This window comes from Bombus fervidus, chromosome 15, assembly GCF_041682495.2.
Source record: "Bombus fervidus isolate BK054 chromosome 15, iyBomFerv1, whole genome shotgun sequence".
Classification (NCBI taxonomy): Eukaryota; Metazoa; Arthropoda; class Insecta; order Hymenoptera; family Apidae; genus Bombus; species Bombus fervidus.
Window position 1 is genome coordinate 10,048,716 of NC_091531.1, and position 27,369 is coordinate 10,076,084.

Here is a 27,369-nt window from a genome sequence, read left to right on the forward strand (position 1 = left end):
ATTTGATTTGTGAAATAGTTTGCAACGTTCGTGAGATACGACGTTCGTAACACGAATGTTGAAATTTATCGAGAAAGAAGTTTCGTTAGATCTTCTAATTGGATAGGAAAAATAATCGATGAAGTCGTTATTACGATATTAACGTTCAATGTTTCCAATTAGATTAACAGAGTTCGTTCGTTTCGTTAGATTTTATAAATCGTCTAACTCTTTTCGAGCGAACGCCGTTCGAAAGCGATTATCGGGCACCGATTATCGAGCACGCAAATCGCGTCGTTGTTCTTCCGAGAAGAGAGTCCGAAATCCGACGTTTTACTTTCGAACCAAAGGGAGAAAAACGAAAGGGAAGAAACCGTAGGATGACATAACTTGGACATATGCGCGCGTAGGTATAATATTTCGGACTTATTACGTGATCGGTAGAGAAAGTCGGTGCTCCGCGCGCGGTTTTATTCAATTCAATTCGATTCAATTACCTCGCCGCTTCGCGATTTCTAGTTTACGCGCCAAGTCTGTCTGATTACGTAAAAGAACGTCTCTCATTGGCCCGAGCGACGTTTTTTTTTTTTTTTACTCCAAAGTGTTTGTCGTAGCTGTTAAAAGGACCCATCGTGCTTGCGATATAAACGATATAACATACTCGAACGATATAAAATACCTCAGGTCCGAAGAAAATATGAAAAATATGATTTAGGAAATACGAAGAAGGCACGATTTCTTTTTAAATAATTACGATTTCTCGTAATTCGTTCGTCGATCGCCGAATCTAAACTAACTAAATTAACGAATTAGCTAGAATCGCTCGTCATTTAAAATCCTTTTATCCTTTTTATCTTTGTTTCCATCGAGGTTGTTAGATGTATGCGAACAAAGGAACGCGTGGATAAATTGCAAGATAGAAAATATATTTTAAATACCAAAGTGTAAATACAAGTGGGAATATAATTGAGCTAGTCCAGATCCGCACGCTAGCAGTGTTACCCTATGACTGAAAACCCTGAAGCCAACGTTGCCTGCGTATTGTTTATCGTCTGCCCTCGACCCAGCCTTCTGTCTATACGCTGACTTTGCTTCGAAGAAATTAGAGGCTCGGGTACATCAGATTTCTTGCTACCTTTAATCAGATATTATACATTTTCTTTCGTATACTAAACAGAGAGTAGATATATAATATATGCGATTGTCAACATTTCTAAGATGGCGGTATGTGTGAAAATATGCGAAATAAAAAGCTAATTTTAAAGTAAAATTTAAACTGTTTCAAACTGTTACACGTGGTTATGTTTCGCCACGAAGAGAAACAACGTTTCGTTATCGTAAAGCCTAACGCTAGCGTTAATAGAACGAAAGACCACTATTTAAGTAATTTCTCGGGAATTTCTCTGTTGCACCATCGAATTCTTTCGCTTTTACGATCGGAAAACGTTTGTCGTTAAACGCGCTGCTTGCTTCGAGAGAAACTGCAGCCATGAAAATAGCCATAACGAAATGGTAACACGGTAAAGTAAAAATATCGAAAAAGAGATATTTCTCTCGATAGTAAAAATGAAAAAATTATAGCCCTCTTTTCTCGTCCAGGACCATCAATTTTATTATATTTTTGTTATATTTCTGTCACGCGGTATTTCGTATAGTAACCCCCCCCCCCGCCGTGCAAAAATCGAATTTTCAGGCCCGATTCTTCGCTTATCGCGCAAATATAAGATCCTACTTTCTTCCTTATCTAGTCTGATTCTTCCGCTGTAGCATATTTTTACCTAAAATATAATTCTCCGCTGATAAAATATATTCGCCTATACGTACGATAGTTTTGGCGTTTTTCTACGGCACACCGTGTACAGGTATCTATTTCGTCGACTCGATCGACAGCATGACAAGAATTCACGCTAATAAAGCTGTTTAGTATTATACAGATTTGCAAACACGGAACACCAGTTGCTAGGACACGTTACGTTACAATCGCTTCGAGCGAATTGCTAATATTCCGACTATGTAACATCGTGCGCCGATGGAACGACTAACAATGTGTTTTCTGATCGTTGAACGGGAAGAGGAAGTAGGATATCTTCGCGATCAAGGTCGTCGAATTTGCCGCATAAAGAATAAAGTAAGTAAGAAAAAGACGGAAATATGGCTTCGACCGAACCGCCAATAACGCTACTACGATGGTGGATCGAGTGGACGCAAGCACGAAGCCTCGGACCGTCGAAGCTTAATACGATATATAATAAGAAACGGACATTTTAATTTCTTTAATCCTTTATCAAGATCGCGTTCCGTTATAGAATATTCGCGAACAAATTTAACCATTACGAAATCGTTTCATCGTAGAATTTGCGATTACGTTTGTTCGATACTGTAACTCGTGATTCGGTAACTCGTAGAACCGAAGCTGCGACTAGCCCTGTGTACGACTGCCTGACTCGCCGAAGCAAACGTATCAGCGACCATTCGCACGATTTTCAGCTCCAACGCTACCCGACTGAGAACAGGGCAAACCTCCGATAGAACGTTTAAGATCTTAAAACTTTCGTCCGAAACGTTTACTTTCCGAAAGCTTCGTTCTTGAGACATTTGACGTTTCGGGTTATCTACAGTCAGCGATAAACATATATTTGCTACAAAATCGGATAAAAAGATTATAGGGGCTGACCTTTGCCACTTTCATCGCCACTCCTAGAAATTTCGATCTTCTCAAAATTTCTTTTACGCGTCATTTACCAAACCGATCTTCCCCTATCCCTTTCTCGAAGTAGCTCGATCCAACGTACAAAAGGACTGTTCCAGCGAATAAAGAAGAAGAAAAGAAATCTGTCCATTATCGTTGCCACGCTCCTCCGTTGCGTGTAAATGTACCGTATTTGGTTGAAAGAAACTGATAAACAAGATCGAACCACGCCACCAATTCTCTTTAAAACGAATTGCAAGCAAGATCGAGGAATACCAGCCAATTATTCCGAAGAGTAGTAGCCCCACCATTGGCAGGAGAAGAACCAGGTGGTGGACTGGAGATTTCGGAACGTTGAAGTTGCAAGGCTGCACGCTCGCCGAGTTCAGTCGAGAGTCGGCCTCTCACCGCGTCGCATCCTTTCGATAGAATTCGGTCGATATCGATTTCTCTCGTGTCTTTGGTCGGTCGAGAATCGACGTGTTCGTTGCACGGGAAACGGAAGCTCGCCAACAGTTTGCCCTCGGTATACCACGGTAGGCTGTCATGTGAATTACCACACCGACCGAACACTTTCCGGCTGACATTGGACCGCGGTAGTAGTCATCGTCACGATGAGACCGAGAGACACGTGAGCCTGTGACATGATAGACGGACTTGAAAAATGTGAGTAGAACCGTTTTTCCCATAATATTTGCCGGAATAATCGCTCAGTACCGTTTTAAATACGAGCTCTGGACAAAATTAGTATCGGAAAATCAACGATCGACGACGAAATAGTCCAGCCGAAGAAAACGTTTTAACCGGTTTAGAAGAACTTTGTGTCTAAATCGGAGGCTATGAAACTAGCGAAAGGAACAGGTCTGTCTGCGAATTCGAGAATCAGCTAATTCGTGAAACGTAGCAACGATCCCGTTAAAGAAGACGATTACACCGATTAACACGATGGCTGGTCGAAATACGTAATCTTTTTGTTCGCAACGAGATCGATTTCAACAGATTTCTATACAACGATAGAGATAAGATTTTCCTAAACTACGAAATTGTTGACGATACGAATGGCCTGGCTAATATCGTCGGAAAAGAAGTTGACAAACGCGATACCATATTTCGCAAAGGTTAAACGTTTTGGTAAACGTATATGGCAATCCATCGCGGCTCCGAAGGCAACATATTGAAAATATAAGGAATTCGTGCGTCGAGTTAAGTCCACAAATCGATAAATAAAGGAAATTGAAAGAAAGAAATTGAGTTTGCAATTTCTTGCAAATTTCTTTGGAATATTCGGATTCGCTAGTAAGATAACAAATTCAGCGTACTTCTACGGCGAAAGCATTTCTGAATTTAATGGTGCTTGGAAAGAAGGTTGTAAGTAGACTGTGAATATAGTAGGATAATACGAATAACAGAACGACGGTAGGATAATCGAAGGTATATTAAAATGTAAAATGTACAACGGTATTCCGTCGCTACTAACTACCCAACGCTAGGAACCTCTATAATATATTCGGCTATTCGATATTCGTCGTGTCTTACTGGTGTTTATATCACTTATACTATAAATTCTATTAACGAGGATGAAAACGGTCGTTGTATAAACATGTATAACTGGTGTAAATGTTATAACTGCGTTTCGAATCTGTTTAACGGCGTCAGATATAATAACGGTCGTTGTTAACTATAATTATAGTAACCATATAGCAGAGTGGAGAGCGCGAGTGTCAGGGCCGCAAGATCGCGAGCATCGAACAGCGGTAGCAGGTTTCCGCATCAGGTTCGCGGTGAACGAAGGATTTAATGGATGGTTTAGAGGACGAAGTAACAGTACAGCTGGCGAAATACCGAGTGTATAAAGGTGAAAGCAACAGTCACGATGAATGCACGACGATCGGCCGATTAATGCTTTCCTCTACGATTTTTATACAATTCGAACAATTCGAACGAGCGTCTATTTTCGTAAGAGAAATTAGAAATTTTAATCTTCCTTAGATCCGACGTATCTCTGTAGAAAAAGTGTGAGTCTTTTATTTCGAAGATACTAAAAAATTAGAATTCCTCGTTTCGATCAGCTTAATTTATTTTGCACGTTATCAGCGAAAATTAGTAAACCCGTATTGTGTTTCCTTTTGTTGTTAGTTCGTTTAGTGCTTTTCTATCTTCTTCTTCTTCTTCGTATCTTGCCTCGTTGCTTCGCAACTTTGACCGTTACACGCCTATTGATACGAATTAATCTTAGATTGATCTGTTACTCGGCGATAACGAATTAATCTAAATTACGTAGCATTACGTCACATGAAATTAGATTCGATTCAGGTATTCGAACCGCGATTATACAAACTCCTCGATTCTCGACAAGTTCAGCTAAATGCAGCTTCGATATATGTACAAGGAATAAAACGAAGATGGAGAAAATTTCCCCTCGCATACATTAACCCTATTATATTATAGGTTGCATCTTGTTATACGTTTGAATCTCGTCCACGGTGCATCGAGCAACGTTACAAAATCACGAATCGCATGTTCTTGCATCGATCTCGCCGGTAACTGACCTTGATAACTGTATCGTTCGATCGGATCCAACCAACGCCGGATCGTTGGATAAAACAGCATCAAAATTATTCGTCCATTCGAATCACGTTCGCTGTTTCCATTCGTGACGATTCGAATTCGTGGCACGCTATCAAACGAGAGTTTAAATGGCGTTCGCAGCGTGATGTCGTGGTTTCTGGCGTAGTTTTCGGCAACGTTGGCCAACAGGATATTTCGAAGCGCGTAATAAACAACTTGCAACGGTATCGATATGTTCAAACGTGACTACGTGTACCGCTATACGAGAATTCCCCGTTCTAAATAGCTATTAATAACGCTAGAAGACGATGTACGGATGAGCACGATGGCGTACGTTTAACGTCATCTCTGCAGAGAAAAATTTGTCTGTACCATCTATCTGATACGAACGAAACATCGGGTTTTCTCTTTCTACTTCTCTTTTTCACGAATTTCCACCGTGTCGTAAAGTATCCGACTTTCCTTGTTCCTGGAAGTTTTCTACGAGCGATTCTCTTTAATTCCTCGTTACATCCTTTTATCGTATCCTTCGAAGTCGCGCAGAACGTACGAGATCGGTATTACGTACAGCGAAACGACGCGCCAGGTTATCAGCTAGTCGTATTTCTTCGTATCCTTTCTCGTTATTATCTCCCTCTTTTTATCAATTTCGATTATAGTCATAATTCGTTCGTTCGACGTTTAATATTACTCGCGTATCTCACTTGCGTACGCTCGCTCGCTCATAGTCATTCTTTCGCGTACCATTCGCTCCCACCTAACGCTCTTCGTTATTATCGATTTCTAATTTCCAAGTCGCAGGTGCCCGAGACTCTTTTAACGCGTGTCGAAAAAAACACCGTGTAAAAGCGAATAAACGATAAATAAAAAAGCGAGGTAATACTTTAACGGCAAATAACGGTACTTAAGATAATTGGAATACTCGCAAATTTGGCTATCATCGATCTCTTCCTCTATACCCCTTCCTCGGATACTCTGCTCGCATCGCGGAATACGTAATTTGTCTTTCAATTCTTTTAAACTATCAAAGCGTATCTTTCCGCCGACACGTTGGTTAAATATAATTGGACCAGCGATGTTGGAAGTTAACGCGTATCGAAACGTAAATCGTTGCTTACGTATTCTCGGACAAATTACACCTATAAATTTACGTTATATCATTTATCTTCGAAATACAATTTTCGACTATACTCGAACGTGGGTAGCGTGCCGGTCATGGCAAAGGCAAAGTGTTTTCTTTCGTACAAGACGTTTCCAAAACTTGAATCGATTCTCCTCCCTTTCTACCTGTTTTCCTCCCGGATCGTCACGTCCCCGCTATCCATTCGTCCATCTTTCTTCGCCATTCCTTCTTTTCGTAAGTCACGATGATAGAACGAAAATGCACCCACCTTTCAGACCATCTCAATTAAATTTCTTTTCGTCGATAAACGAAGCACGTTTCTATTCCTCCTTCCAGTGGACGCGTTCTCCCGCGAATGTTAATCCTTTATGTTGTTTTGTTAGCGCGGGTTTTTGCTTAGACACATATATCGTATAATATAATAAATCTCCATACCATATACGCTACGATAGAAATCTCGAAGGCGACTCTAAATGCCGTGAAACGTCTCTGGTATAGTAACAAATGTGAACTCGTTTACATTTATGTCACTCGAATGTAAATAAAGCTACGTTTAATTACATTGAATGGTAATATAACGTAATACAAAGTCATCGTCATTAGTATATAACGAGTTTGTCACTAACTTAAGTTATAATTACCGAAATTATATTATTATAAATGAAAATAGATTATACGATAGCAGTAGCTTTCGTTTTTCTCCACATTTTCGAGAAGGTTGCGATACGTTTAATACGTTGTTCGCTAAGTAGATGGGTAATGTAACCGTTGTTGCGTATCACGAGAATCAGATTTTGTTAGCAAATTGTAAGCTTACTGCCCCTCTCCTCCACGTTTACGTATCGCTTTTACATCGCTCCGAATTCTATAAAAAGCTGTCTCTTCGAAAGTTTTCAAGACGTCCGCCAAATGATGCCACAACCTCGTTGAGGGTAGAAGTAATAAAATCGCACCATTGGATGATCTGTTTATGTCAATATCGAACGTCAAATGCCAATGAGTAAGTGTAATGTAATACCGACGTAATTCTTAATCAACGATTTTTCCTTTGAATCTACTTGGATTACCGTCAGTTTTTCACGACGATACAAAGCTGCGGAAGAAATATTTATATATCGCTCAAAGTTTAAGCTTGTCATCGTTACGAGTCGTACGTAAATTTAACATTTACGCATTATGTACGCAAATTTCTTACTTTTTAACATTTACATACGCGAATTTTCTAACGTTACAACCAATTCTCTTTACAGGTATTACCGATGTAGGTTATTTCACATTTTGTAACATTCGTGTATACCATTTTCGTTAGATAGTTTAACACTTAGGCGTGTGTACCCCTACTTTTTAATATTCGAACATCGATATATAAACTGCCTAGAATTTAACGAAATATAAATCGTTAGAAATGGAATGTTTAACAACCAACTGTATATCCATTTTACAAACATAAGAAAATCACGTCGAAGCTGGTGGAAGGGTGGCGACATTTAGAAAAAGCGAAGCTATCGCAGAAATAAATCAGCACGAATTTTCCAATGCTAGCGAGGAAAGAGCGGCAGGCCTCTCTAAAGCCAGGCTTACGGGTTACACTAGCAAGTGTTTCATACTTTCTCCAGAGACATGCCTACGTCCACGTAGGCGTGTGTATCAAAGGATTCTAGATTCTAGGCTCTTCGTCCGGCCACTCTAAATCGTCGACGAACAATATACGTATTTATTTTACGCGATCGAAGAGAAGCACGCCGACGATCGTTCTCCTTTTTGTCGTTCGAACGTTTTTCTGCATTTTTCGAAAATTTTCTCACGATTTTCGTTCAATTTCAACTTTATCCCATCTCTTTGTCGATAGCTCCTGACGAAACTCGTACGGTTGTACGAGCGTGTAACACTTTGCTTCTTTGCGTGCGTCTATGTTCATGGATTCTGAAAGATCTGAAACGGATACAGCGTTCATCTTGTTTCGTTGTGTCCTGACGCGTACCACAGGATCGTGTAATTACGATGTTCGATTATCGTAAGGACAATTCGGTAGATAAAAGGATGATAGAACCTGAAGTAAGATTTGGAACGAAGAAAACGCGATATCGGCTTTGTTAGTAGTTTTCCGACGATATCTACGTTCGGCTTAAAACTAGAAAGATTAATTACGCGATAAAACAAAAGATCGAAAAGCGAGGAGCGAGTCTCGTCTTCAACGATAATTAACCGTTAAGGTACAGAAATTCAAGGAATAACCGTTCGTATCGAGGCGGAAGAGTTTGGTAAAAAAAAAACGTTGCGAAATTATTAAGTTAATTGGCGTGTAATTAAAAAAACTGCTAACCGTTATTCAAGTTTATTTACTCTTAGAACGTAATATAGATAGATTTCTTTCAACGTTGAAATCTTTTCTATAAATATACGATCGATATTTTTACGATACTCGATAATAATAATTAATAGCGATAAGGAAGCGAACATTTGCCTATAGAATATACGACGATTTCAGCGTCAAAATACGATATTTGAAAATCGGTTGCCGAGCCCGAGAGAATGATACTTTCAGAAAAAAACTCAAAACGAAAGTAACGAGCGGACAAAGTTAAAAAGAAACGTTTACGATCTCCGTGGAACTAGGAAACGAGCCGTGAGTGACTGGTGGAATCGAAATCGAACGAGCAGATTTCTTCGTGATCGCGTGAATTGCATCTGTTTTGCGTCCTTTAGCGCCGACGAACAGCAACGATCGCCGAATTACGTTCTGTGTTTTCCGCGGTCGGAGCGCGAGTTAACGGGTTTAACCATCGAGTAATTTTCGCCAGGAAGAGGCTAGTTTCCGATTTTACACGTCCGAAACGACTACACGATTTACTCTTTTTACAATCCTTACGTTTCTTTCGCAACGTCCGACGAATATTTCTCCGCGAGTCAGTTTCCTGATTTCTCTGTTTCGTTTTCAGTCTTTGGCGTTTCCTACTTGGAAGGCTGTAACGCTCGATATCCCGATATCTCGAGACAAGCTTTTCAAATACTTTTAAAAATACTTGATCTCTCGATGGATTTCAATAGCGAACGTTGTTCTTGAATAACAGAGGTCCCCCCTTCTGTTCGGTTATATCGCCTGTTTAGTTGTATACTCGATTAACCGACATTTCAACTTTCCTAAAATCCTACGACCGAACAAGGATAAAAGTGATTCGTTGATTGGAACGAAGCGACAGAATACGACGATGTTGAAACGTGGCGCGATCGACGTGCAACCGTCGATCTGCCATAGTTTCCGAGATATCGGGAAAAAGCTGTCGTTACCGCTACAGTGAATTCTGTCTACGATTGTGCGTCCGTAACGGCGCGCGAGTTCGTATCGATCGCCGGCTTAACGCGGACGTATAAGGAGGGTATAACGTAACTCTTATCTTTTGTGTTTACAGCACGATATATGAACGAACATTGAGCAAAGCTTACGAGATGCTTACGAGGTAACCGGGTGTATACGAGGCTGTAAGAAAAACGTCTATATTTCCTTGTACCAGTAACAACAACGACGACAGTAATAATAATAATAATAATAATTAATTATTCGTTTTCTACATATAAAGACATACACGACCGACGATCGACGACAGTAATAATAATAATAATAATAATAATTAATTATTCGTTTTCTACATATAAAGACATACACGACCGACGATCGACGACTAACGCGTACGTTGTTATGACAATACGACGATTATTTGGAGAACCTGGCCTCGATTAACAGGAAATTTCGATAATACGCAAAGGTTTGTCAGCGTTCGTAAATTAGAAAAAACGTATAACAAAATCATAGAATAACGTATCGTTCGTAGAGTTTAAAGATTTCGATAAATACTGTACTTACTCGCAAAGCAGAAATACGTTGATAAACGTCGAGCTTTGCGACACGTTCGAGTAGCATCGAAATCGGAGAGACCGTAACGGTTGCACAGGTTCGCCTTAATTTCTTTTCTTTCAAAACGAAGGATATATCGATGGATTGGAAGGGAGCAGTGACCTAGCTGTTCCAGGCTTTCGTTCGATCACATCGAGTTAAGTGGCATTCCTATCTCGACGAAGAAAACGAAAGACGCGATTTATTAATGGGCAATTACGCCGCGAGTAGAGTATATCGTACGTAGCATTTTCAGATAATTTCCGACGATATCTCGAATAGACGGTGCTTTAACGCGAGATTAGAATGGAACGGAACTTTTGCCTGCCTTCGAGATATTTGAAAATCTTCTTGCCGAGATACACGTTGTTTATCGCAGCAAGCATTCGATATACGGCTGCTTGTGACGCAAAACGCAACGCGCAACGCACTCTTGCAAGCACGATCGAAATTCCGACAACTACGTGCCATCACGAGATACGTGAATCGTGTTACGATGATCGATCGACTTGCTGTTTTCGTCAAAATGACGAATGCGACGCGTAAGGCAAAGAAACGTATGGGAAGAATGTGCGGAAAATAAATCGAAAGAAAGGATTCGGGAAGTACGTTACGCGAAGGTTTCACCCGCATCCGTATGGATCGTTGCGCTCTGCCATCACGCGATTCGGTTGGATCATTTTCTCGAAACGTTATCCGAGGATACATCTTGCGAGAGATGGTCTTTTTCTAAGAGAATCGAATCGTTCGCCTCTTTACGACGCGTTTGTTCTCTGACGCGTTGCGTGCTGCTTGCAAATTAATTTTACGTAAACTCGATCGATATCTATAAAAAAATGTATAGCTACTAGATATAAATTATTTAGTTATCACCGAGAGGGATTTGCTATCGAGAACGAGCCTCTTCGGAATAAACCGTCCGTGAAATCTCTCTAGATTTATTTCTTCGTGCTCTTCCGTAATTCCCCTCCGTAGGATTTCAATTTTCAAAATAATGAACGATCGGCTAATCGAACGAACAATGTTCAAGAAATATGGACCAACGCTTTTCGACGCTTCGTAAAATATTCTCACGATCAAATCGAGTCGTAAACGAAAAAGAAAGTGGAAACTCGTTGCACGACCGTTGGATTTCGATCGTAACTCATAGGTGCATCTTGCTCGAGTGAGATTTCTCGTAGCGCCAAAAAATTGACCAGTTGCTTTTTCAATTTCCCATTAAACGTCCTTGCCATCGAACCGAACGATAAACGAAAAGGAAAGTGGAAACTCGTTGCACGACCGCTGAATTTCAATCGTAACTCACAAGTTCATCGTGTTCCAGCGGCTAGAGATCGTCGTCGCATCTACGCCGTATCTCGATGATCCCTTGAACTAGAAAGTAATCACGATCCTGGAGAAGGACAGAGAGATAGAGAGAGAGAGAGAGAGAGAGAGAGAAACTGCAAAGTCAGCGGAGCAACGTGGTATTCGGTATGCGATTATTCGCCACGGAAATATCAAGGATGGAAGACGTCCTTTAATAAGCCTGCCGTGTTTCATTCGACGAGTCGGAACGCCTTACGTAATATGTACAAATTTTGGCAAAATGGCCAAATCTTGCCGACATAAAATATTCGAATATTTCAAAAATTAAAACAACGAAACTTTTATCCAATGCAAACTATTCGAGCGACTTTCGTGAATGAATACAAACTAAACTCGTGCTATCGCTAATCGCATTTCACTTTGCCACATAAATTAAACTATCGACGCAAGATTCCTGCAGACAACTTTCAGAAATCTACAAAGCATTCTACGCAAAACACAAAAATTCTCCTCCTTCTACCGACCGAACATTCCAACTGGGACCATTTTCGATCCTATAAAAATCGATGAAAATCTCCATCCGCGGCGCAACTAATTTATTGCGTATTGCGATCGATTTTCCGAACAATCTTTAATTGCTTCGAGGAACTCGCTAATTTTGATTAATAGAGGCGTTTAATCAGAGACTCGCCACTTTCACTTTTCTTGCAACGAACCTCTTTGCCGTCGAAGCCATACGTTGCGAAACGAACGAAAAAATCCGTATATTTTTTCTATCTCCTTCGGGTCTATCGTTGTTCGAGCTTTTGAATTTACGTCGGAATCGGGTTTCAATGACAATGACTAGTTATCGACCAACTTACGTAATAACGTCCCAGAAATCCGGAGAATCTAAGCAAATACAGTTTGATTTATCGAAGAGATCTCGACAAGGTGTCTTGACCAAAATTTACACTCGTGTCACGATACAAAGTGCAGAAAAAATAGTTGTATTACGACTAGTAGCGTAAGAAACGTCTCTGTCGATTAAAATAGCAAAGTTCGTTTAATATTTAGTAATTTGATTTTTATTTCTTTCGACCATCGCGTTCGCGCGTCCCTTCCTTTCGATATTTTTAGAAGATTAATTCCAAGCGACGGAATGTCGAGATCTTGCCAGCTAAATATCAAAAGGTGAAGTTTAAAGTGCAAGGATGTAAAACCTTTCCTCTTTTTTTTTTTTTTTTTTTTTCTTTTCAAGGATTTAAGCCCTTAACGTAAATTCTGAAAATCAGCTACTCGCGTGTAAGCTACATACGTGACAAAATCCACTTTCTCTTTCTCTTCGGTGTTGCGATATGGTCGCGGGTTTTGTTCTTTCAGGAAGCCAGTTCCACTGCGCTATTACGAAACATCATCTTACTGTACGCGTTTTCAAATTCTTCTTCGAATCTTGCAACTAGACTACGGATTTGTAAAAATTCGTAATGCAATATGGAAGTTTGCGAACGGAACTCGGTTGGCACTTGTCGCTCTTATCGCCGTGCATTCTCATAAAACGTGTTTTATCTAAAGTATGTGAAAGAGCATGCGAAACGCCATTGCATGGATAGGGTTACACAGTCGATGGTAACGAGCACATGGTTTTGTTGTGCGCCAACCAGCGACCACCGTTACGTCCGAAATGTAGGTCAGTGTAAAGGCCGTATGTTTGGAAAGCTATCGATCCAGCGGTGGTAAACGATGCACGCTATTGTAAACATACCTGCACCAGAAACTCATTTTGCTACGTGTTTACGCGCAAAACGTGCTACGCAAATAGATTGATTATATTATATAAAGCATTTCGTTCGAAACCTTACGCGTTTCCCTTAAAGAGAAATGAAAAAAACAAAAAAAAAAAAAAGAACGGAAAAAGAAACGAAGGAAAGAAACAAAACGGCTATTCTGCGTTAAAATAAACTGGATCGATCGTTATTATCGATTACAGCAAAATCTAATGTTTCGTAAATATATCTAGAAAGAGCAGAAACTATCAAAGTATCTAAAGTAAGCGTAAGGCTGCGCGAAAACGATAATTCTTCGAAGAAACGACTTTAATCGATTAGAAGCAAATTAATTAATGTTAAAAAATACGAGATACGTAGCGCAACGCGAGGCGAGGCAAGGTAGTAAAACCGAATACAGAGTGAAATACAAATTTTTGAAAGTTGCACGAACTCGGCTGATTTATCGAGAAACACGTTTTCTGGCCAAATATGCCTTATTGTGGTTTATCGTTGAAACGCATTTGCCGCGGTGAAACGCTCCATAAAGTCGAATTCGCCCACCTGCTAATGTTTTCTTGCCTTTCCTTCGTTCCCAACAGCTCCGACATTGCCGTTCTCGTGGTTTCCAGCGAATGTTATTATACTTATTGTAATAAACGCATTTACGACCACTCGAGAGTAATTTCGTTACGCAAGTTGATTTGTAATACGTGTTACAAATTTTATTCTCAAGCGTAATTAATATTTTATCGACTAATTACTTTTCACTTATTTTTTTACCGCGGTTGCTACTTTTACCCTGTTTCGTTATATCATTCGTTTACTAAATTTTCCTAAAGAATTTTCCCAGGGAAATTTAGTACACGATACATATATGTTTCGTTATATCATATATATAACCAGCCGATTGATTCCAATATATCGTAACCGTACGAGAGACGCACCTTGCCTCGACGAAATGACCAATTATCCCGAGGAATCGGCATCCGTAGGAATACGTAGCTTCGTCGAAGGAACGATGGCAATCACCTTGACATTTACCGGATAACCAACACGGTCGATTAATGTCGTGGACAATCTTCGTGACAAATCGAGTTGTATAATACCGGGTGAGTCATAAACGCGTGTCCATGCTCGAGGGTTACAAACAGTGTATCTACATACCGAAACGAGTAACAAACGTTTTACGAACGTAGCGGACGTACTGAAAATCGTGATTCTCCGTGCGAAAGTAAGTGGAAAGCGTAGAGCGACGCGTTCAGACGGAGTCGACGCGAGGCTTCGTAGGTACGTTTCGAAGCAAGCGACGACACCGCGGATCTCCGTTAACGTAACGCTTCGTGCGACAGCTCTGTCGAGATAACGCTTTGCGCGACTACTGTTCGTGAAAAGTGACGAAATCGCTACTAATCGCGCTACACCCTCCATGTCCTGTAAAACCCTAAATACTTTTGTTCCTTATCGTTGCAAGGTCATCGAATTCCACGAGATTACAACGATGCGTGTCCAATATAATCGCTGAGTAAGCGGACGTGAAATCGTCGGGAAAGTTGAACTTGGGCCTCGTCCGTCCGCTTCCTGCCTCGAGCGATCGGATAAACGTTGTACTTATAAATACGAAATGTATTTAGAAATACGAATCGCGTCTAATATTCAACGTTTGCTTTACAGAATTCCGTCGAGTTGTCCGTACTCTGTCTTCTATCTGGCAGTTTCCAACTAAGTCTAAATCGATCCGAGCGAATCGAAGTAGAACGTTCGCGGCAGATCGAGTCTTGTTTCTTGCGCTTTTATATAATATATTTAATAACAGAATAGAACGTTGTTGCGAGCAACGACCGTCCGAGACTCGTTCCACTTGTTGCCGGTACTCGTGGCCATCGCTAGCAGCTATCCCTCTCACCACCTTCTTCCTCGGTGTAGGCTGGATCGTTCCAATTAAAACCGTGAAACGTGACAAACTGTCATTAGTGTGTCAACTCGGTGCACGTGAACTTGAGAGACGAAAAAACGATTTATCGCGCGTTGTCGTTTGACCTCTGGATGGTGAAGTTTTTTCAAAGGTTCGGACCATTCTTGCGGAGACAAGCATAGGCTTGGCGAAACATCAAAACAATGTAGGAATATAGCAATGTCGTAGGAATTTCGCGGCCGATGCTATCATCTTTAAAATCATCTTTTTACAAACCTTGAGTTATGTTTATTATCGTCGTTGATCGTATCTCTCTTGCTGTCGTTATTCCGTTATCGGGAAAATCCCTCGACTCGTCGATAATTATACGAGAAACGACTGGATCTTGCTGGCAAACCATACCAGAAGCAATCAAAACCGATGCCTGTTTGTTTGGTCGTCCTCGATGGAGATCGATTTGCATAAAAAAAAAAAAAAAAAAATAAAAAGGCAACGAAATAAAAGATCTTGACTATCCGAAAGAGAAGAGAAACGCGCGTGGAACCGCCGAATCGTCCTCGTGATTTAACGCATCGTACCGCTGTTAGAGAAATACCCTTGATTTTTATTTACGACTATAACGTAATCGAGCCTTCTCTCTTCCCTCTTGTCTCTTCCGTTCTCCTGTGTTTGTTACGCGCGATTACGTAACACGCGTGGCATGAAATTCGCAGACCAAAGAATAAATTTCACCGGCACGCTCCTCGACTCTGACGTCGTAACGATTTTTCCATCTTTGCGTAAAACGAGACTGCGATGACTCGCGTATCGCGAATACGTTTCGAAGACAATCGACCGTCGCTTTACGCGTCCAAACGTGGAAAACGTCAAGGATAAATTAGCGATTACACGGGTATTTCTCGTATAAAAATAGTTAACAATCGTAATGGCGTAAATACGTGATAATTGCTTTAATCCTTTACCGTGTAATGGAAGCATTTGAATATCTAATATCGAGAGAAGTATAACTAATAAACGTACTGTTTCTCGAAGTATACAGGCTGTCTCTTTTTAACCGATCTACGAAAATATCTCGATAAAGCGTACGTTATTGGAAAAAGCGAATTTCAAACGAGAGGGATATCGAAACGCGACGATCGGCAAAATCCTTGTCTCGGTGGACGTGCTGTTTCAAGCTTCGTTCTTTTCGAATCGTACTATCTACACCGTTTTTCTATACGCCACTCGATGCAATTTTCAATTACGTACGAAAAGGTATGGGGAGGTCTTACTTGTTTCGGTCGCAAAGCTGATAAAAACGGTCGATCTTTATAATAATTATCCGTATCGTTTGGTTCGTATTTTTTGTTGTAAAATAAATGGAGGGAAGCGAAAAACACGTTGTTCGAAGCTGTACAGGCCGTGAAACGTTATACGTGGAATAGAGTCATCGATCGGAGTTGGGCTTGATCGCAGCCGTTTGTTTACCTCGATCGAAGGGAAACGAGGAATCCATTGTGCGTGCGATGGCCACTTTCACTGCTTTTCAAACTAGTAGTAAATACCGATTCGCTGTACGGTGCAAGATACCACGTGAAATTACACCATCGAAGAATTTCAATTACCCTGCTACCTCTTAACATTAATTGCGCATCCTCGTGGAAACATTTGAAGCAATTTGCGATTTGCGAGAGCTTGCGCGTAAAAGTGACAGAACAAGTAAATTACTTTCACTTGTGCGGCCACGCACGCTCGCTTGCAACGAAAACGATCGTTACTTTGTATCTAACGATAAACCGAACAATCATCGAACAATACTAATCGAAATTTATATAGTCGATGAGAGTAACCGCGATAGAATTACGGTTCTTATTTCCCACTTAACGATATAATTCAGTTTTAGGAAATTCTATTGTCCATTTACATCTATTTACGAGCGATTTACATCGTATTCTATATGAATTATTTACGGACAGGTACAAGTTCGAAAAGCGTCGCTATAAGGAAAAGAAGCGATCGTCCTCTAAGCGTAAATACGCTTTACTTCCGCCACCACGCGCGCCGTTATTCTTCCTGTGTAATTAGTTACGGCAACGATACAATTTAATCGATGCGAACTTGTTGAACGTATGGGAAACGTATAGAGTATCGCTCGGATGTAGCACGAGTTGTCGAAAAAGAAAAAAGGAAAAAAGGCCGTGCCACTTTCGCAAAACTTTTCCTGCTCGGGGAACCTGGATTATTCGAAGAGTCGATTGTTCGTTCGGTGCTCGTTTACGAGCTACGAGCCGAAACCTTGTCCGCGTTTTTTCAGCAAAGAAAAATGCGTATCCTCGATACGACCCATTCTGACGTCTCGTACGACTTTACTCGGCCGCAAGCCTGTAATTCGACCGGCGAACAACTTTTTTTACGTTGCGTTTAAGAGATTACGATCCGCGCATGGTATCGTATTATTATCCCCGGTGATGCAACGGCGACTTTCCGCATTAAAAAGCGATCAGATAGGAGATTACAGGAGATCGTTCCTCGAAATTAATAGCTAAATTCCACCAAATCTAAAGATCGTGGTAAATATCGCCTGTAAATATTTAAAATTTTTTTTATTTCTCCGTTAATACCGACGTAATCGCAAAGAAAACTAATTCTTCCGAGCTTCTAGGCGTGTACGATGGTTGAAAAGAGTTACAATTATCGGAAAATTATTACTTTTCCATCTTTTCCCTCGTACTTTAGAAGATAGTAAGAAAATTACCACGTTGCCTTGCGACACTAACGACATCGTGTAATTGCAACAGATCCCATCACGGTAAGCGATTACTATTCGGATAAGTGACAATTATATACGAGTATGTAATAACGATTTCGGTAGAAATAAGGTTGCAGGATCGGTCACGGACGAAACGTTAAATCTGTCAACGTTTCAAAATGGCAAGAAGAAAGTTTCATTGTGCATATACACGGTGGCTGACGGAAATATCGAAACACGTGTCACTAAATGTAAATGTCAGCAACGTATCGCCCGTGTTGTACGAAACTTTGCGAAATTTTGTTACCTGTTGTTATATATTTATGCTATTGTATTGTATATGCTATTGTACGAAACGATCGGTCGGACGGGATAAAGTGGCATTAGCTGCCCTACGTCGTGCCGTTTAGACGACTTTCTTACGGCGACGCGTTCTTCGTCCTCGACGGAAACGAGAAAGAGAAAAGCCCGGTCGAAGGAAACAAACGGACGAAAAAATGGCACCTCGCCGATTCGGAAGGGAAGAGAGAGGCGTGTGCAGGAAGTGGTACAGCATTGCCGGAGGGAAGGACGTCGAATCTAGGTCACAACCGTGTTCCTCTCTTCGTGTTTGCGCAGATATGTAGACAGCCGGTGGTTCTCATTCGTGCCATTCACGCAGTTTCCTCTAAATACTTGTGTAAATATCGTTGACTCGTTTCCTTCTTGCACGATCGATGCGAACAGTTCTGTCTATCGACACGATTACTTTCGCCTGCTCCGTATTTTCTTCGAGGATTCGGTCCAGCCAAACTCGATAGGTTTCCGATGGTCTCGTTGATTTCGCCGCGTTCGTTTTAGGGAATTTGGATTTATATCGTTCAAAAGAAATGGAATTTTAGCGATACGATCGACAAACGTTCACCTTCTTCGCTGACATTGGTAATCATAGACGCGATCGTTTTTAAAAAAAGGAAACGAAAAGTCTACGAACTTTGAACGCGTATTTCTTAGTATTTCCGTTCGCGATCAACATAATATACTGTTATATGATGCGTTATAAAATGTAAAATAAAATGTTGGGACGAGTGGCGACGTTAAAATTCCATCGACCGTCACAAAACGAATCTCCGAGAAGTCGTAAGTAGGAGCGTTAGAACGGTTTTCACCGAGATTTTCATCGACCTAATTTTTCCTCGGAAATCAGGCCGCGCAAAGAGAACTTGCACGATCTCTAAACGACGCTCGAAGTTCGTTAAAAGTCGTTCGCTTTCTGCAGTAACATCCGGCTGAGCATACGGCAGGGAACGTAATTAGAAAGCTTCGAAGAGAAGTTATGGCATCGTTCGCGCTATCTATCAACCGGTAGAAGCGTATTTTATAAATTTCTACCTATCGAATGCGCGGGTTCTGTTTCATATACGCGGGTGTGTTGAAAGTGGTATAAAAAAAGGCCTGTTCGAATTTCAGACGATTAGGAAGAGTGGAAGATACGTACAGTGGCTCTCATGGCTTTCTATCTTCTCAGGGCTTTAAATCGTCGATCTAAATTGTAAGTATTTTCAACCAACGCGTGACATCTTCACGGACTATCCCTGGTGCTTCGAACTCGAGTGGCAAAGTGTAAATATAGCGATCGATCGATCGAATGGTTGATTTATATCGTCGAATAGTTTATTCGCGCGACAGCCGTGGACCCTTCCGTATTGTTCGCGTCATCAGCTTCCGACGTAAGTTCCACGTGCTCTACAGTTTCCTACGACACGATATAATTTAATACAACTTGGTGTTATATGCTTTGACCAACTGATACCAACTAACTAATAATACGATATATAGCTTAACACTCTAATACGTATTTAGCTTTAGCTAGATTGGCTAGATTGGTTAGATCGGTCGAAACTTGGCTAATGTGATCAAACGAATCGGGATAACGACAGATTTCCAGATAAGTCTGCTCTTCTCGATCAACTTTCCTCCGCGTTTCAATTTTTACGATGATCGATCGCCCCGATTCGTTTCGACGGTCGCAAAACCATGATAGTCGATAGTTGGGAATCACTGGAGACGCTGGCGCCGCGGTTACACTCTCGCTTTCGAAATAATAATTATTTAATACTCAAAGTCGTGGTGAAATGCGAGCGACCAGTTTTTGGCCAGCCTGTTTGGTCCATCCGGCGGCCGAAAGCCAACCTCCATACCTCGATCCATGGGACAGGCTTTCCATAACAGGCAGCGGTATCGAAAGCATTTTCGAAAGGGCGATTCCCCGGTCATCGGAAATTGAACTGGATTTTACGTAACGGGACCGGGTAAACATTCTACTTGCGCTGTTGTTACATCTAGCGATTTTTGCGGGGCTCCGCGCCATCATCACGATGGCATCGTCACCACAATTATGCAACATCGTGCCCGCTCTTGCTTCTTTACTCTGTAATCTTTTATATTTTAGGCGCAGTTTTATGTTTTCGCAAAGAGCTCGCGTTCGTTTATATCGATCGTACTGGTTGCACTGATCTGTACGTTGAAGATAAGATTTACATATATCCACGAACGCATACTGCGTAAGGACGGAGGGAACAGAGTTCAAATTAATCACGGTTTCTCATTTCGACGCGAGAATTACCATTTTTACAGATCGTCTTCTTACGATTCCAAGATCTCGAGTTTCGGAATGTTTTCTAAATTTCTCTGTCCAGTTCTGTCGCTATGGTTCTCGACGCGACGCGAAAACGACACCACTCGGTGGGTCATTCGATAGAGTGGATCGTGAATTCCACGAGAACCTTATTCGTCGTAATGCAAGCTGCCAGGCTACTGTTACGTTTCATCCGGAGCTTCCTTTTGCGGTACCCTATTGTTTTATCGTATTTCACAACTACGCGATACCTCGAGACTATCGTGGATGGATCGAGCGAAGCGTCTGATCGTATCTCGCCGATTCTACTTACGGTTCGCGAACGTTTCTACTTACGCGTTCGTTCGTTCGGCTCGTTCTTTTCTGGCAAATGAGATTCCTTGGCACGGATGCTCTAGTTAAACGAAAATAAAAGTAAAAGCGATGGAGAAACGAAGAGTCGAACAGAAACGAAAGCGGTGTCGATCGATTAATTGTGATCGATGAATCAAATGATTTCGAGAAAATACGACGATAATACATATGAATAGAGAATCGTGCCGAAGAAATCGTAGAGAAATTTAGGGGGACATAATCCTTTCGAAACGATGACTTGGTACAATTTGAGTCGAAACAACGACATAAATTACGATACTTTGTTACAGTTTATATTCTAAAATACCGTACGTTCCTTGAAACATGGAAAATACAAAGTATAACGAGATATCTAATAATTCGAAACATCAAACTGGTTATAGTCGTCTGCAACGTTGATCCAATCTATGCACGAAAAAACCCCGTTTAATCTTCGCAAACGGTCTAGCATTTTTAAGGCGCTTCAAGCCGAGTTTTCTCAATGAAAAGGTTCTCTCTCTCTCTCGGTTCCTGTCTCTTTTCATTTGCCAGACGTTAATTAATTAATCCTCGTCGAAGACAGCGTTCGCAGCTGCGTCTCCTACAAAACGATACGAGTTCTAAATCGATCGTTCCGTTTCTGCTGCAGGATGAGGAGGAAGAAGCAAGGAGTCACCGAGGGCGGAGAAGCGTCGATTCTGCTACTCGTCGCATTGACTCCTGTTATCTGTTCCGCTGGAATCCTGGACCCTTGGCAGTGGGCACGTAGCGATCGAATCGACGTCAACATTCCTTGGTTGCCGTGTAATTACATTTTGTCAAACCCGATGTACAAGATGATCCAGGCAACCGTTTCGCTTTATATATATATCATTTATTATTATCGTGATTTTATTTTATTAGTCGAGAACGAGACACGATGCTACGACGAGCTAGGGTGTCTGAACATAACCAGAAGCTGGTATCATCTTATCCATAGACCGCTCAATGTCTTCCCTTTACCACGAGAAGTCATCAATACGAAATTTATTCTATACACGAACGATAATAACGTCGAAGTGAGTAAAACAGTACATATTTACGATCGTAATTCTTTCTACTTGACTAATTGCTACTAATTACGACTGTTGCTGTTAAACGTTTTAACTCGTAACTCTTTTTAACAAGATTTTCCGATTCGTTTTTTACCGATTTTTGTTTAACGGAACATTTTTTCCATCTTTTCACAGGGCCAGACATTGTCAGCCGCGAAAGACAAGTCGATTAAACGGTCGTACTTTGATCCAAAAAGGAAAACAAAATTCATTATACACGGGTTCATAGACACTCCGCTTAGCAATTGGGTCAACGTAAGTGAATCGCTTCTTCGCGTCGCTCTTTCACTCTTCTCCAGATTTTTCTGTATCAAGGAAATATATTTTATATTAATTTCGTACGAAGGAATTATTTTGTTCGTATAGTAGGAATATTCGAGTGTATCGATGTTTGGAGCAACGTGTATTTTATGATTGAAAATTGATTATGAAATAGGATTTTATTAATTTTTTCGCACATCAAGTAGTAGGGGCGATAAATGTTCGAAATTAATATATACTTGATAGTTAAAAGTTAATACGATAGCTGAAAGTTTATTTAATATTTAATTATATAATTATATTTAACTGAATTAGTTACATTCCTATTCCTAGTTTAGCTGATTTACTTACATTCGTACCCTAATCTGTTGTCGAATCGTCGCCACAGGAAATGAGAAACGAATTATTGAAGCATGACAACTACAATGTCATCATAGTTGACTGGGGTGGAGGAAGTTTGCCACTTTATACTCAAGCAACCGCCAACACGAGGCTGGTGGGCCTCGAAATAGCTCATCTCGTTAAACACCTGCAGGTAAAACGAACATCCTTTCTCTGGAAAGAAAAGAAAGAAAACGAAAAGGGGAAAAAGTGACTTTACGGCACATTGCGACGTTTAATCTGATTCTGAAGCAAACTTTTAGATCGCTTAGGTTCGTTTATAGGTGGTACGGATATCTCAAAAGCACAGCATACGAAGGAACGTCAAATTCTTGACTCGAACGACGAAGAAAGCTAGAAGTACGTTACTTATATCTATCATTGAAAATATCGTATACGGACTTTCCCTCAAACTGCTTTTCACGTGCTGTTTGTGCTGCTTCAGTTTTATCCACTAAATTTCCACGTAAGCTTGATCGATGGACAAACTCGTCGATAACTATCATGGAGAATTTGATATTGCGTGACTCAATTTATCTTTGAACGAAATTGAACGAACAAATTTAACGGCGGTGCGCGTATATCGTTCTTTCAAATGGCCACTCGTAATATACGTAAAATACGCGTATACAAACAGTATAAACATACGGAAAGTATTTACACGTGATGCTAATTAATTAGTATCGTACATTTATTATTCTTATTATTTATTTGGTTTATGCGATTATAAGATGCGAACATTTATAATAAATACATATTACAATATGAAACTGAAACGTCGAAGCTCGTAAAAAAGACGCTGCATCGGAAGATAAGAAAACGAAATGGAAAGATGAAAGTATTGTTTGTTAAAACGCAGACAAATTATGGACTGGACCCAAATGATGTGCACCTGATCGGACACAGCTTGGGGGCACATACCGCGGGATATGCGGGAGAAAAGATGGGAGGAAAGGTTGGTCGTATTACGGGACTGGATCCTGCAGAGCCCTATTTCCAAGGGATGCCCAGTCACGTAAGGCTGGATTACACCGACGCCAAGTTGGTCGACGTCATTCACACCGATGGCAAGAGCTTCTTTTTCCTAGGTAACAGAAAAATACGTTAACGCGGATCCCGCTCTTTCAAACCACTTTATCTTACATCTTACAAGCTATTCGTATAAGCAGCGCTTTCTATATATCTTTAATACACAGTTTCTTGTTTCGCTGTTTCAATGTTGAAAGTTAACTACATATATACAACACGTTTGTTAAAAGGAAGCGGTTTTTACTTCCTAAATACTAGCGAAAGATAAAGTACATATATGGACAATTCGATAATATCATCGTATAAAAGTTGCTCACCAACGAAGAACAAGGAGGATTATTATGAATGAGATAAAATCTTACGGACCACGTTCGTTCGAATCACGAGCAACGCTCTAATCGTTCTATTTTATTTTTATGTAATCGTTCTCTATTATAAATCAACTTATCGCGCGATAAGGGCTTCCCGGATATGGAATGATTCAACCGTGCGGCCACCTGGACTTCTACCCGAACAATGGCAAGGAACAGCCAGGATGCACGGATCTCAGCGAAACTACCCCTTCCTTGCCTTTAACCCTGATCAAAGAAGGTCTGGAAGAAGCGTCGCGAGTACTGGTTGCCTGCAATCATGTCCGTTCCATAAAACTCTTCACCGAGAGCATCAACTCCAAGTGCCAATACGTGGCCCACGAGTGTTCCAGTTACGCCAGCTTCCTCAGAGGCGAATGTTTCTCGTGCAAGAGCAACAACAGTCTTAGTTGCGGTATCATGGGTTACCACGCGGACACCAGTCCAGCTTTGCTTGGAAGGCAGGCCATGGGACAGGATATTCTGTCTCTGCTCGGGTCGAAATTCTTCTTCGCCACTGGCAAAGAAGATCCCTTTTGCAGTGAGTGTTACAAATATCTTCACCCTTGGATTTCATCGATTTTTTTTTTTGTCTTTTTTTTCTTTTTCTTTTTTTTTGTTAGATATTTGTTAGATATTCGTTTAGATTCCATCGATCTTCGTTTGAATTTTATCGATTCTTGCTGGAACGCTTCTGCGCTGAATCGAACCTGCCGCACAGTTCCGAGCGTAGGTGTCGCGCAATTATTTATTATTATGAATCGCGACAAGCTGCTTTCACCCTGCTTATCGTCGAGGAAAATTGCTACGTGTCTCGAAACTAATTTAACTGTGCCCTACATAAGAATCCACTAGAAACTTGCAACAGGCCATTCAGCCGATCGGATAATGCAAATGATTTTTTGATGACCTCGAAACGATTTTTGATTCTTTATCGAGAAATAGGAACAAAGTTACTACGTAACAACGGGATAAATAATAAATAGAAAGATGTAATTAACGAAAATTAATAACCTCGTTTCTAACTTATTAACATGCGAATCTCGATTACTTGTCAGGGAGACACTACAGGATCACCATCGATCTTGCCCGGCCACCGAGTGCAGAAAGTTGGGTCCAAGGCTTCCTGAAAGTCACTTTTCACGCGGAGAATGACATTATTCGAGACATTGATCTCACACCTAGGTAATCTTCGTGTATCTCTATAATTCTACTAAAATTAATTCCATCGTCTCGTTCGAAACGTTTCTTTTTTAAATATTCCTCGTAAAAGAGGAAACCTACGATAAACCTACACCGTTGTCTATCGAAACGATACCACGAAACGATAATTAACGATTCTGTCAAGCACGAGAAAGCACGCGCTCTGCGTATCGAGCGAAACTTGAGACGATTTTAGGGCACTGCACGGAGCTTGCGACGCTATTCTCGTCTCAAGTTGCTACTTTCGCATACGGGACCACGTGCTTTGAACTTAATTGCCCAACTTCTTGCTTCTTTCATTCCCGCGACCGTAGCGGTTACATGAAATTGGAACATGGCTCGACAGTCCGAATGGTCGTCGCTCATTCGGCCGGTGCATCCGGTGAACTTGGGAAAATTCGACGCGTTGAGCTTTCATGGACCTACGATATGGATGTGTTACAACCGAAGTCGCTCTGCTTCTTCTGGTGTAACGATCGCCTCTACGTGAACAGCGTCACGGTGGACGTTATGGAAATACCGGGAAGAGGGTAAGCCAATTAATTACCTTTCAACGTTAGAGGCGCCGGGTATTTTTCGTATTCCTCGACATCGCGTCACGCGATGTTCATAACGTTGACAGTGTACATGATATTCGACGTTTAAAGTTATACGTAATAATTTAATAATCGTATAATATTGTATCGTATCGGCTCGTTTATAACGTTATCTTTCATATACATACATCTTTGTAAATTTGCATACGTTATTATATGCGCAGGAAAAGGGAAACAGACTTCACCAGTAAGCTCTGCTCGGCAAGTAGGCAGGAGTACGCAGAAATTGCCAGCGGTTCCACGGCGTCTTTCGTCGACAACTGCTGACAACGTCTTCGACTTAATTTAACATGTATCTGAGTACAACGTGATAGTTTGCGGTTCTCGTTCCTGTGAAAAGTATAGAAGTTAAAGTGCAATCTAGCGCGTATCTAACGATAAGAATCAGCAGCATGAATAATGAAAATTATGGCAGAGTCTACGATGATCGACTGAAACCTGTATTTCGAAACGATGTATTTCATTCGAAATACGTCCACAAGTTTTTATTTAAAAAAGAAGAAAACAAGGCAAGATTCGTTTCGACAAAAAATTTATTTAAAAAAAAAAAAACAACTGTAACTGTACAAATATATATATATTTATATATTTATATATATATATATTTGTTTATATCTGTATAGCAACTAAAAAAAAAAAAAAAAAAAAAAAAACAAGTTGCACGAGTCACAGATAAAAAAGATCGTAAACGATAGTACATACCTATCTTTCGAAAGCGAAACACGAAACCACAGTGGAATAATTTTCACATATCGTAAAAAAAGAATATTTTAAAAAACCTGACAACATTTTGCAAAAAATACCTCGGAAGAATTCGCATTTCATTTCTTTTTTATCCTGTAAAGTGCGGTGCAATATGAATATTGAATTTGCGATGAAAATGATATACATACATATAATAATATAATGTAAGGAAAGCCGACGCGCATCTGCTGCATGAATCAATTACCATCGATTACTTTGTACATCTTGTATATATGAAATTGGATAGATATAACTAGATAATGCTAGTGTTAGTATAAAAGCAGGTAATCATTTTACGAATGATCGACGATGGCGATAACTTGCTAACGCAAACATTTTTTGGTTCGTGTGCGAACTGTTATCTACGTAAACTTCTATACAATATTTACATAAACAAAAATACCGTCCGTTGTAACGTAATAGCGATGATCACTTGTGATATTTCTCTCCTATTCTGTTATACATATAATTTAAATACTACGTTTAAATATATAATTTACTGGTAACACTTTCCTCATTAAAAATTGTACAAATCAGAATAAGCGGACATTTGTAAATGATACGAGTATATGTATATCTTGTACTGCGTATTGTTCAAATATTTCTAACATTAAAGATCATTGTATATGATATAGCTCAGTGTAAAATATAAACTTATTATGCTATATAACGACACCGTTCTGATTAACAAATCACGATGCTCTATCATGAAAAATACAATCTTTCTCTGTTTCTTTCTTTTTTATCTTTTTTCTTCTTTTCTTTTCCTTTTTCCTTTCTTTTTCTTTTTTTTTTCTTTTTTCTTTTTTCTTTT

At 40.4% G+C, this 27,369-nt stretch overlaps 1 protein-coding gene across 2 annotated transcripts; it reads left to right on the top strand.

Moving 5' to 3' along the window:
* Positions 1 to 362: 362 nt before the first annotated feature.
* On the top strand, positions 363 to 27,289 carry LOC139995268 (pancreatic lipase-related protein 2). Of its 2 annotated transcripts, none has more exons than XM_072018585.1 (10): positions 363 to 385; positions 21,547 to 21,701; positions 21,801 to 21,955; positions 22,127 to 22,246; positions 22,641 to 22,787; positions 23,493 to 23,721; positions 24,122 to 24,553; positions 25,071 to 25,197; positions 25,530 to 25,745; positions 25,976 to 27,289. In XM_072018585.1, the coding sequence occupies exons 1-10, from the start codon at positions 378 to 380 to the stop codon at positions 26,076 to 26,078; spliced, it is 1,692 nt and encodes a 563-aa protein (XP_071874686.1). In that variant the 5' UTR covers positions 363 to 377; the 3' UTR covers positions 26,079 to 27,289. The 2 variants fall into 2 exon arrangements, with proteins under 2 accessions (XP_071874686.1, XP_071874687.1); XM_072018586.1 differs by lacking the exon at positions 363 to 385 and adding an exon at positions 3,036 to 3,334.
* The last annotated feature ends 80 nt before the right edge of the window (positions 27,290 to 27,369 follow it).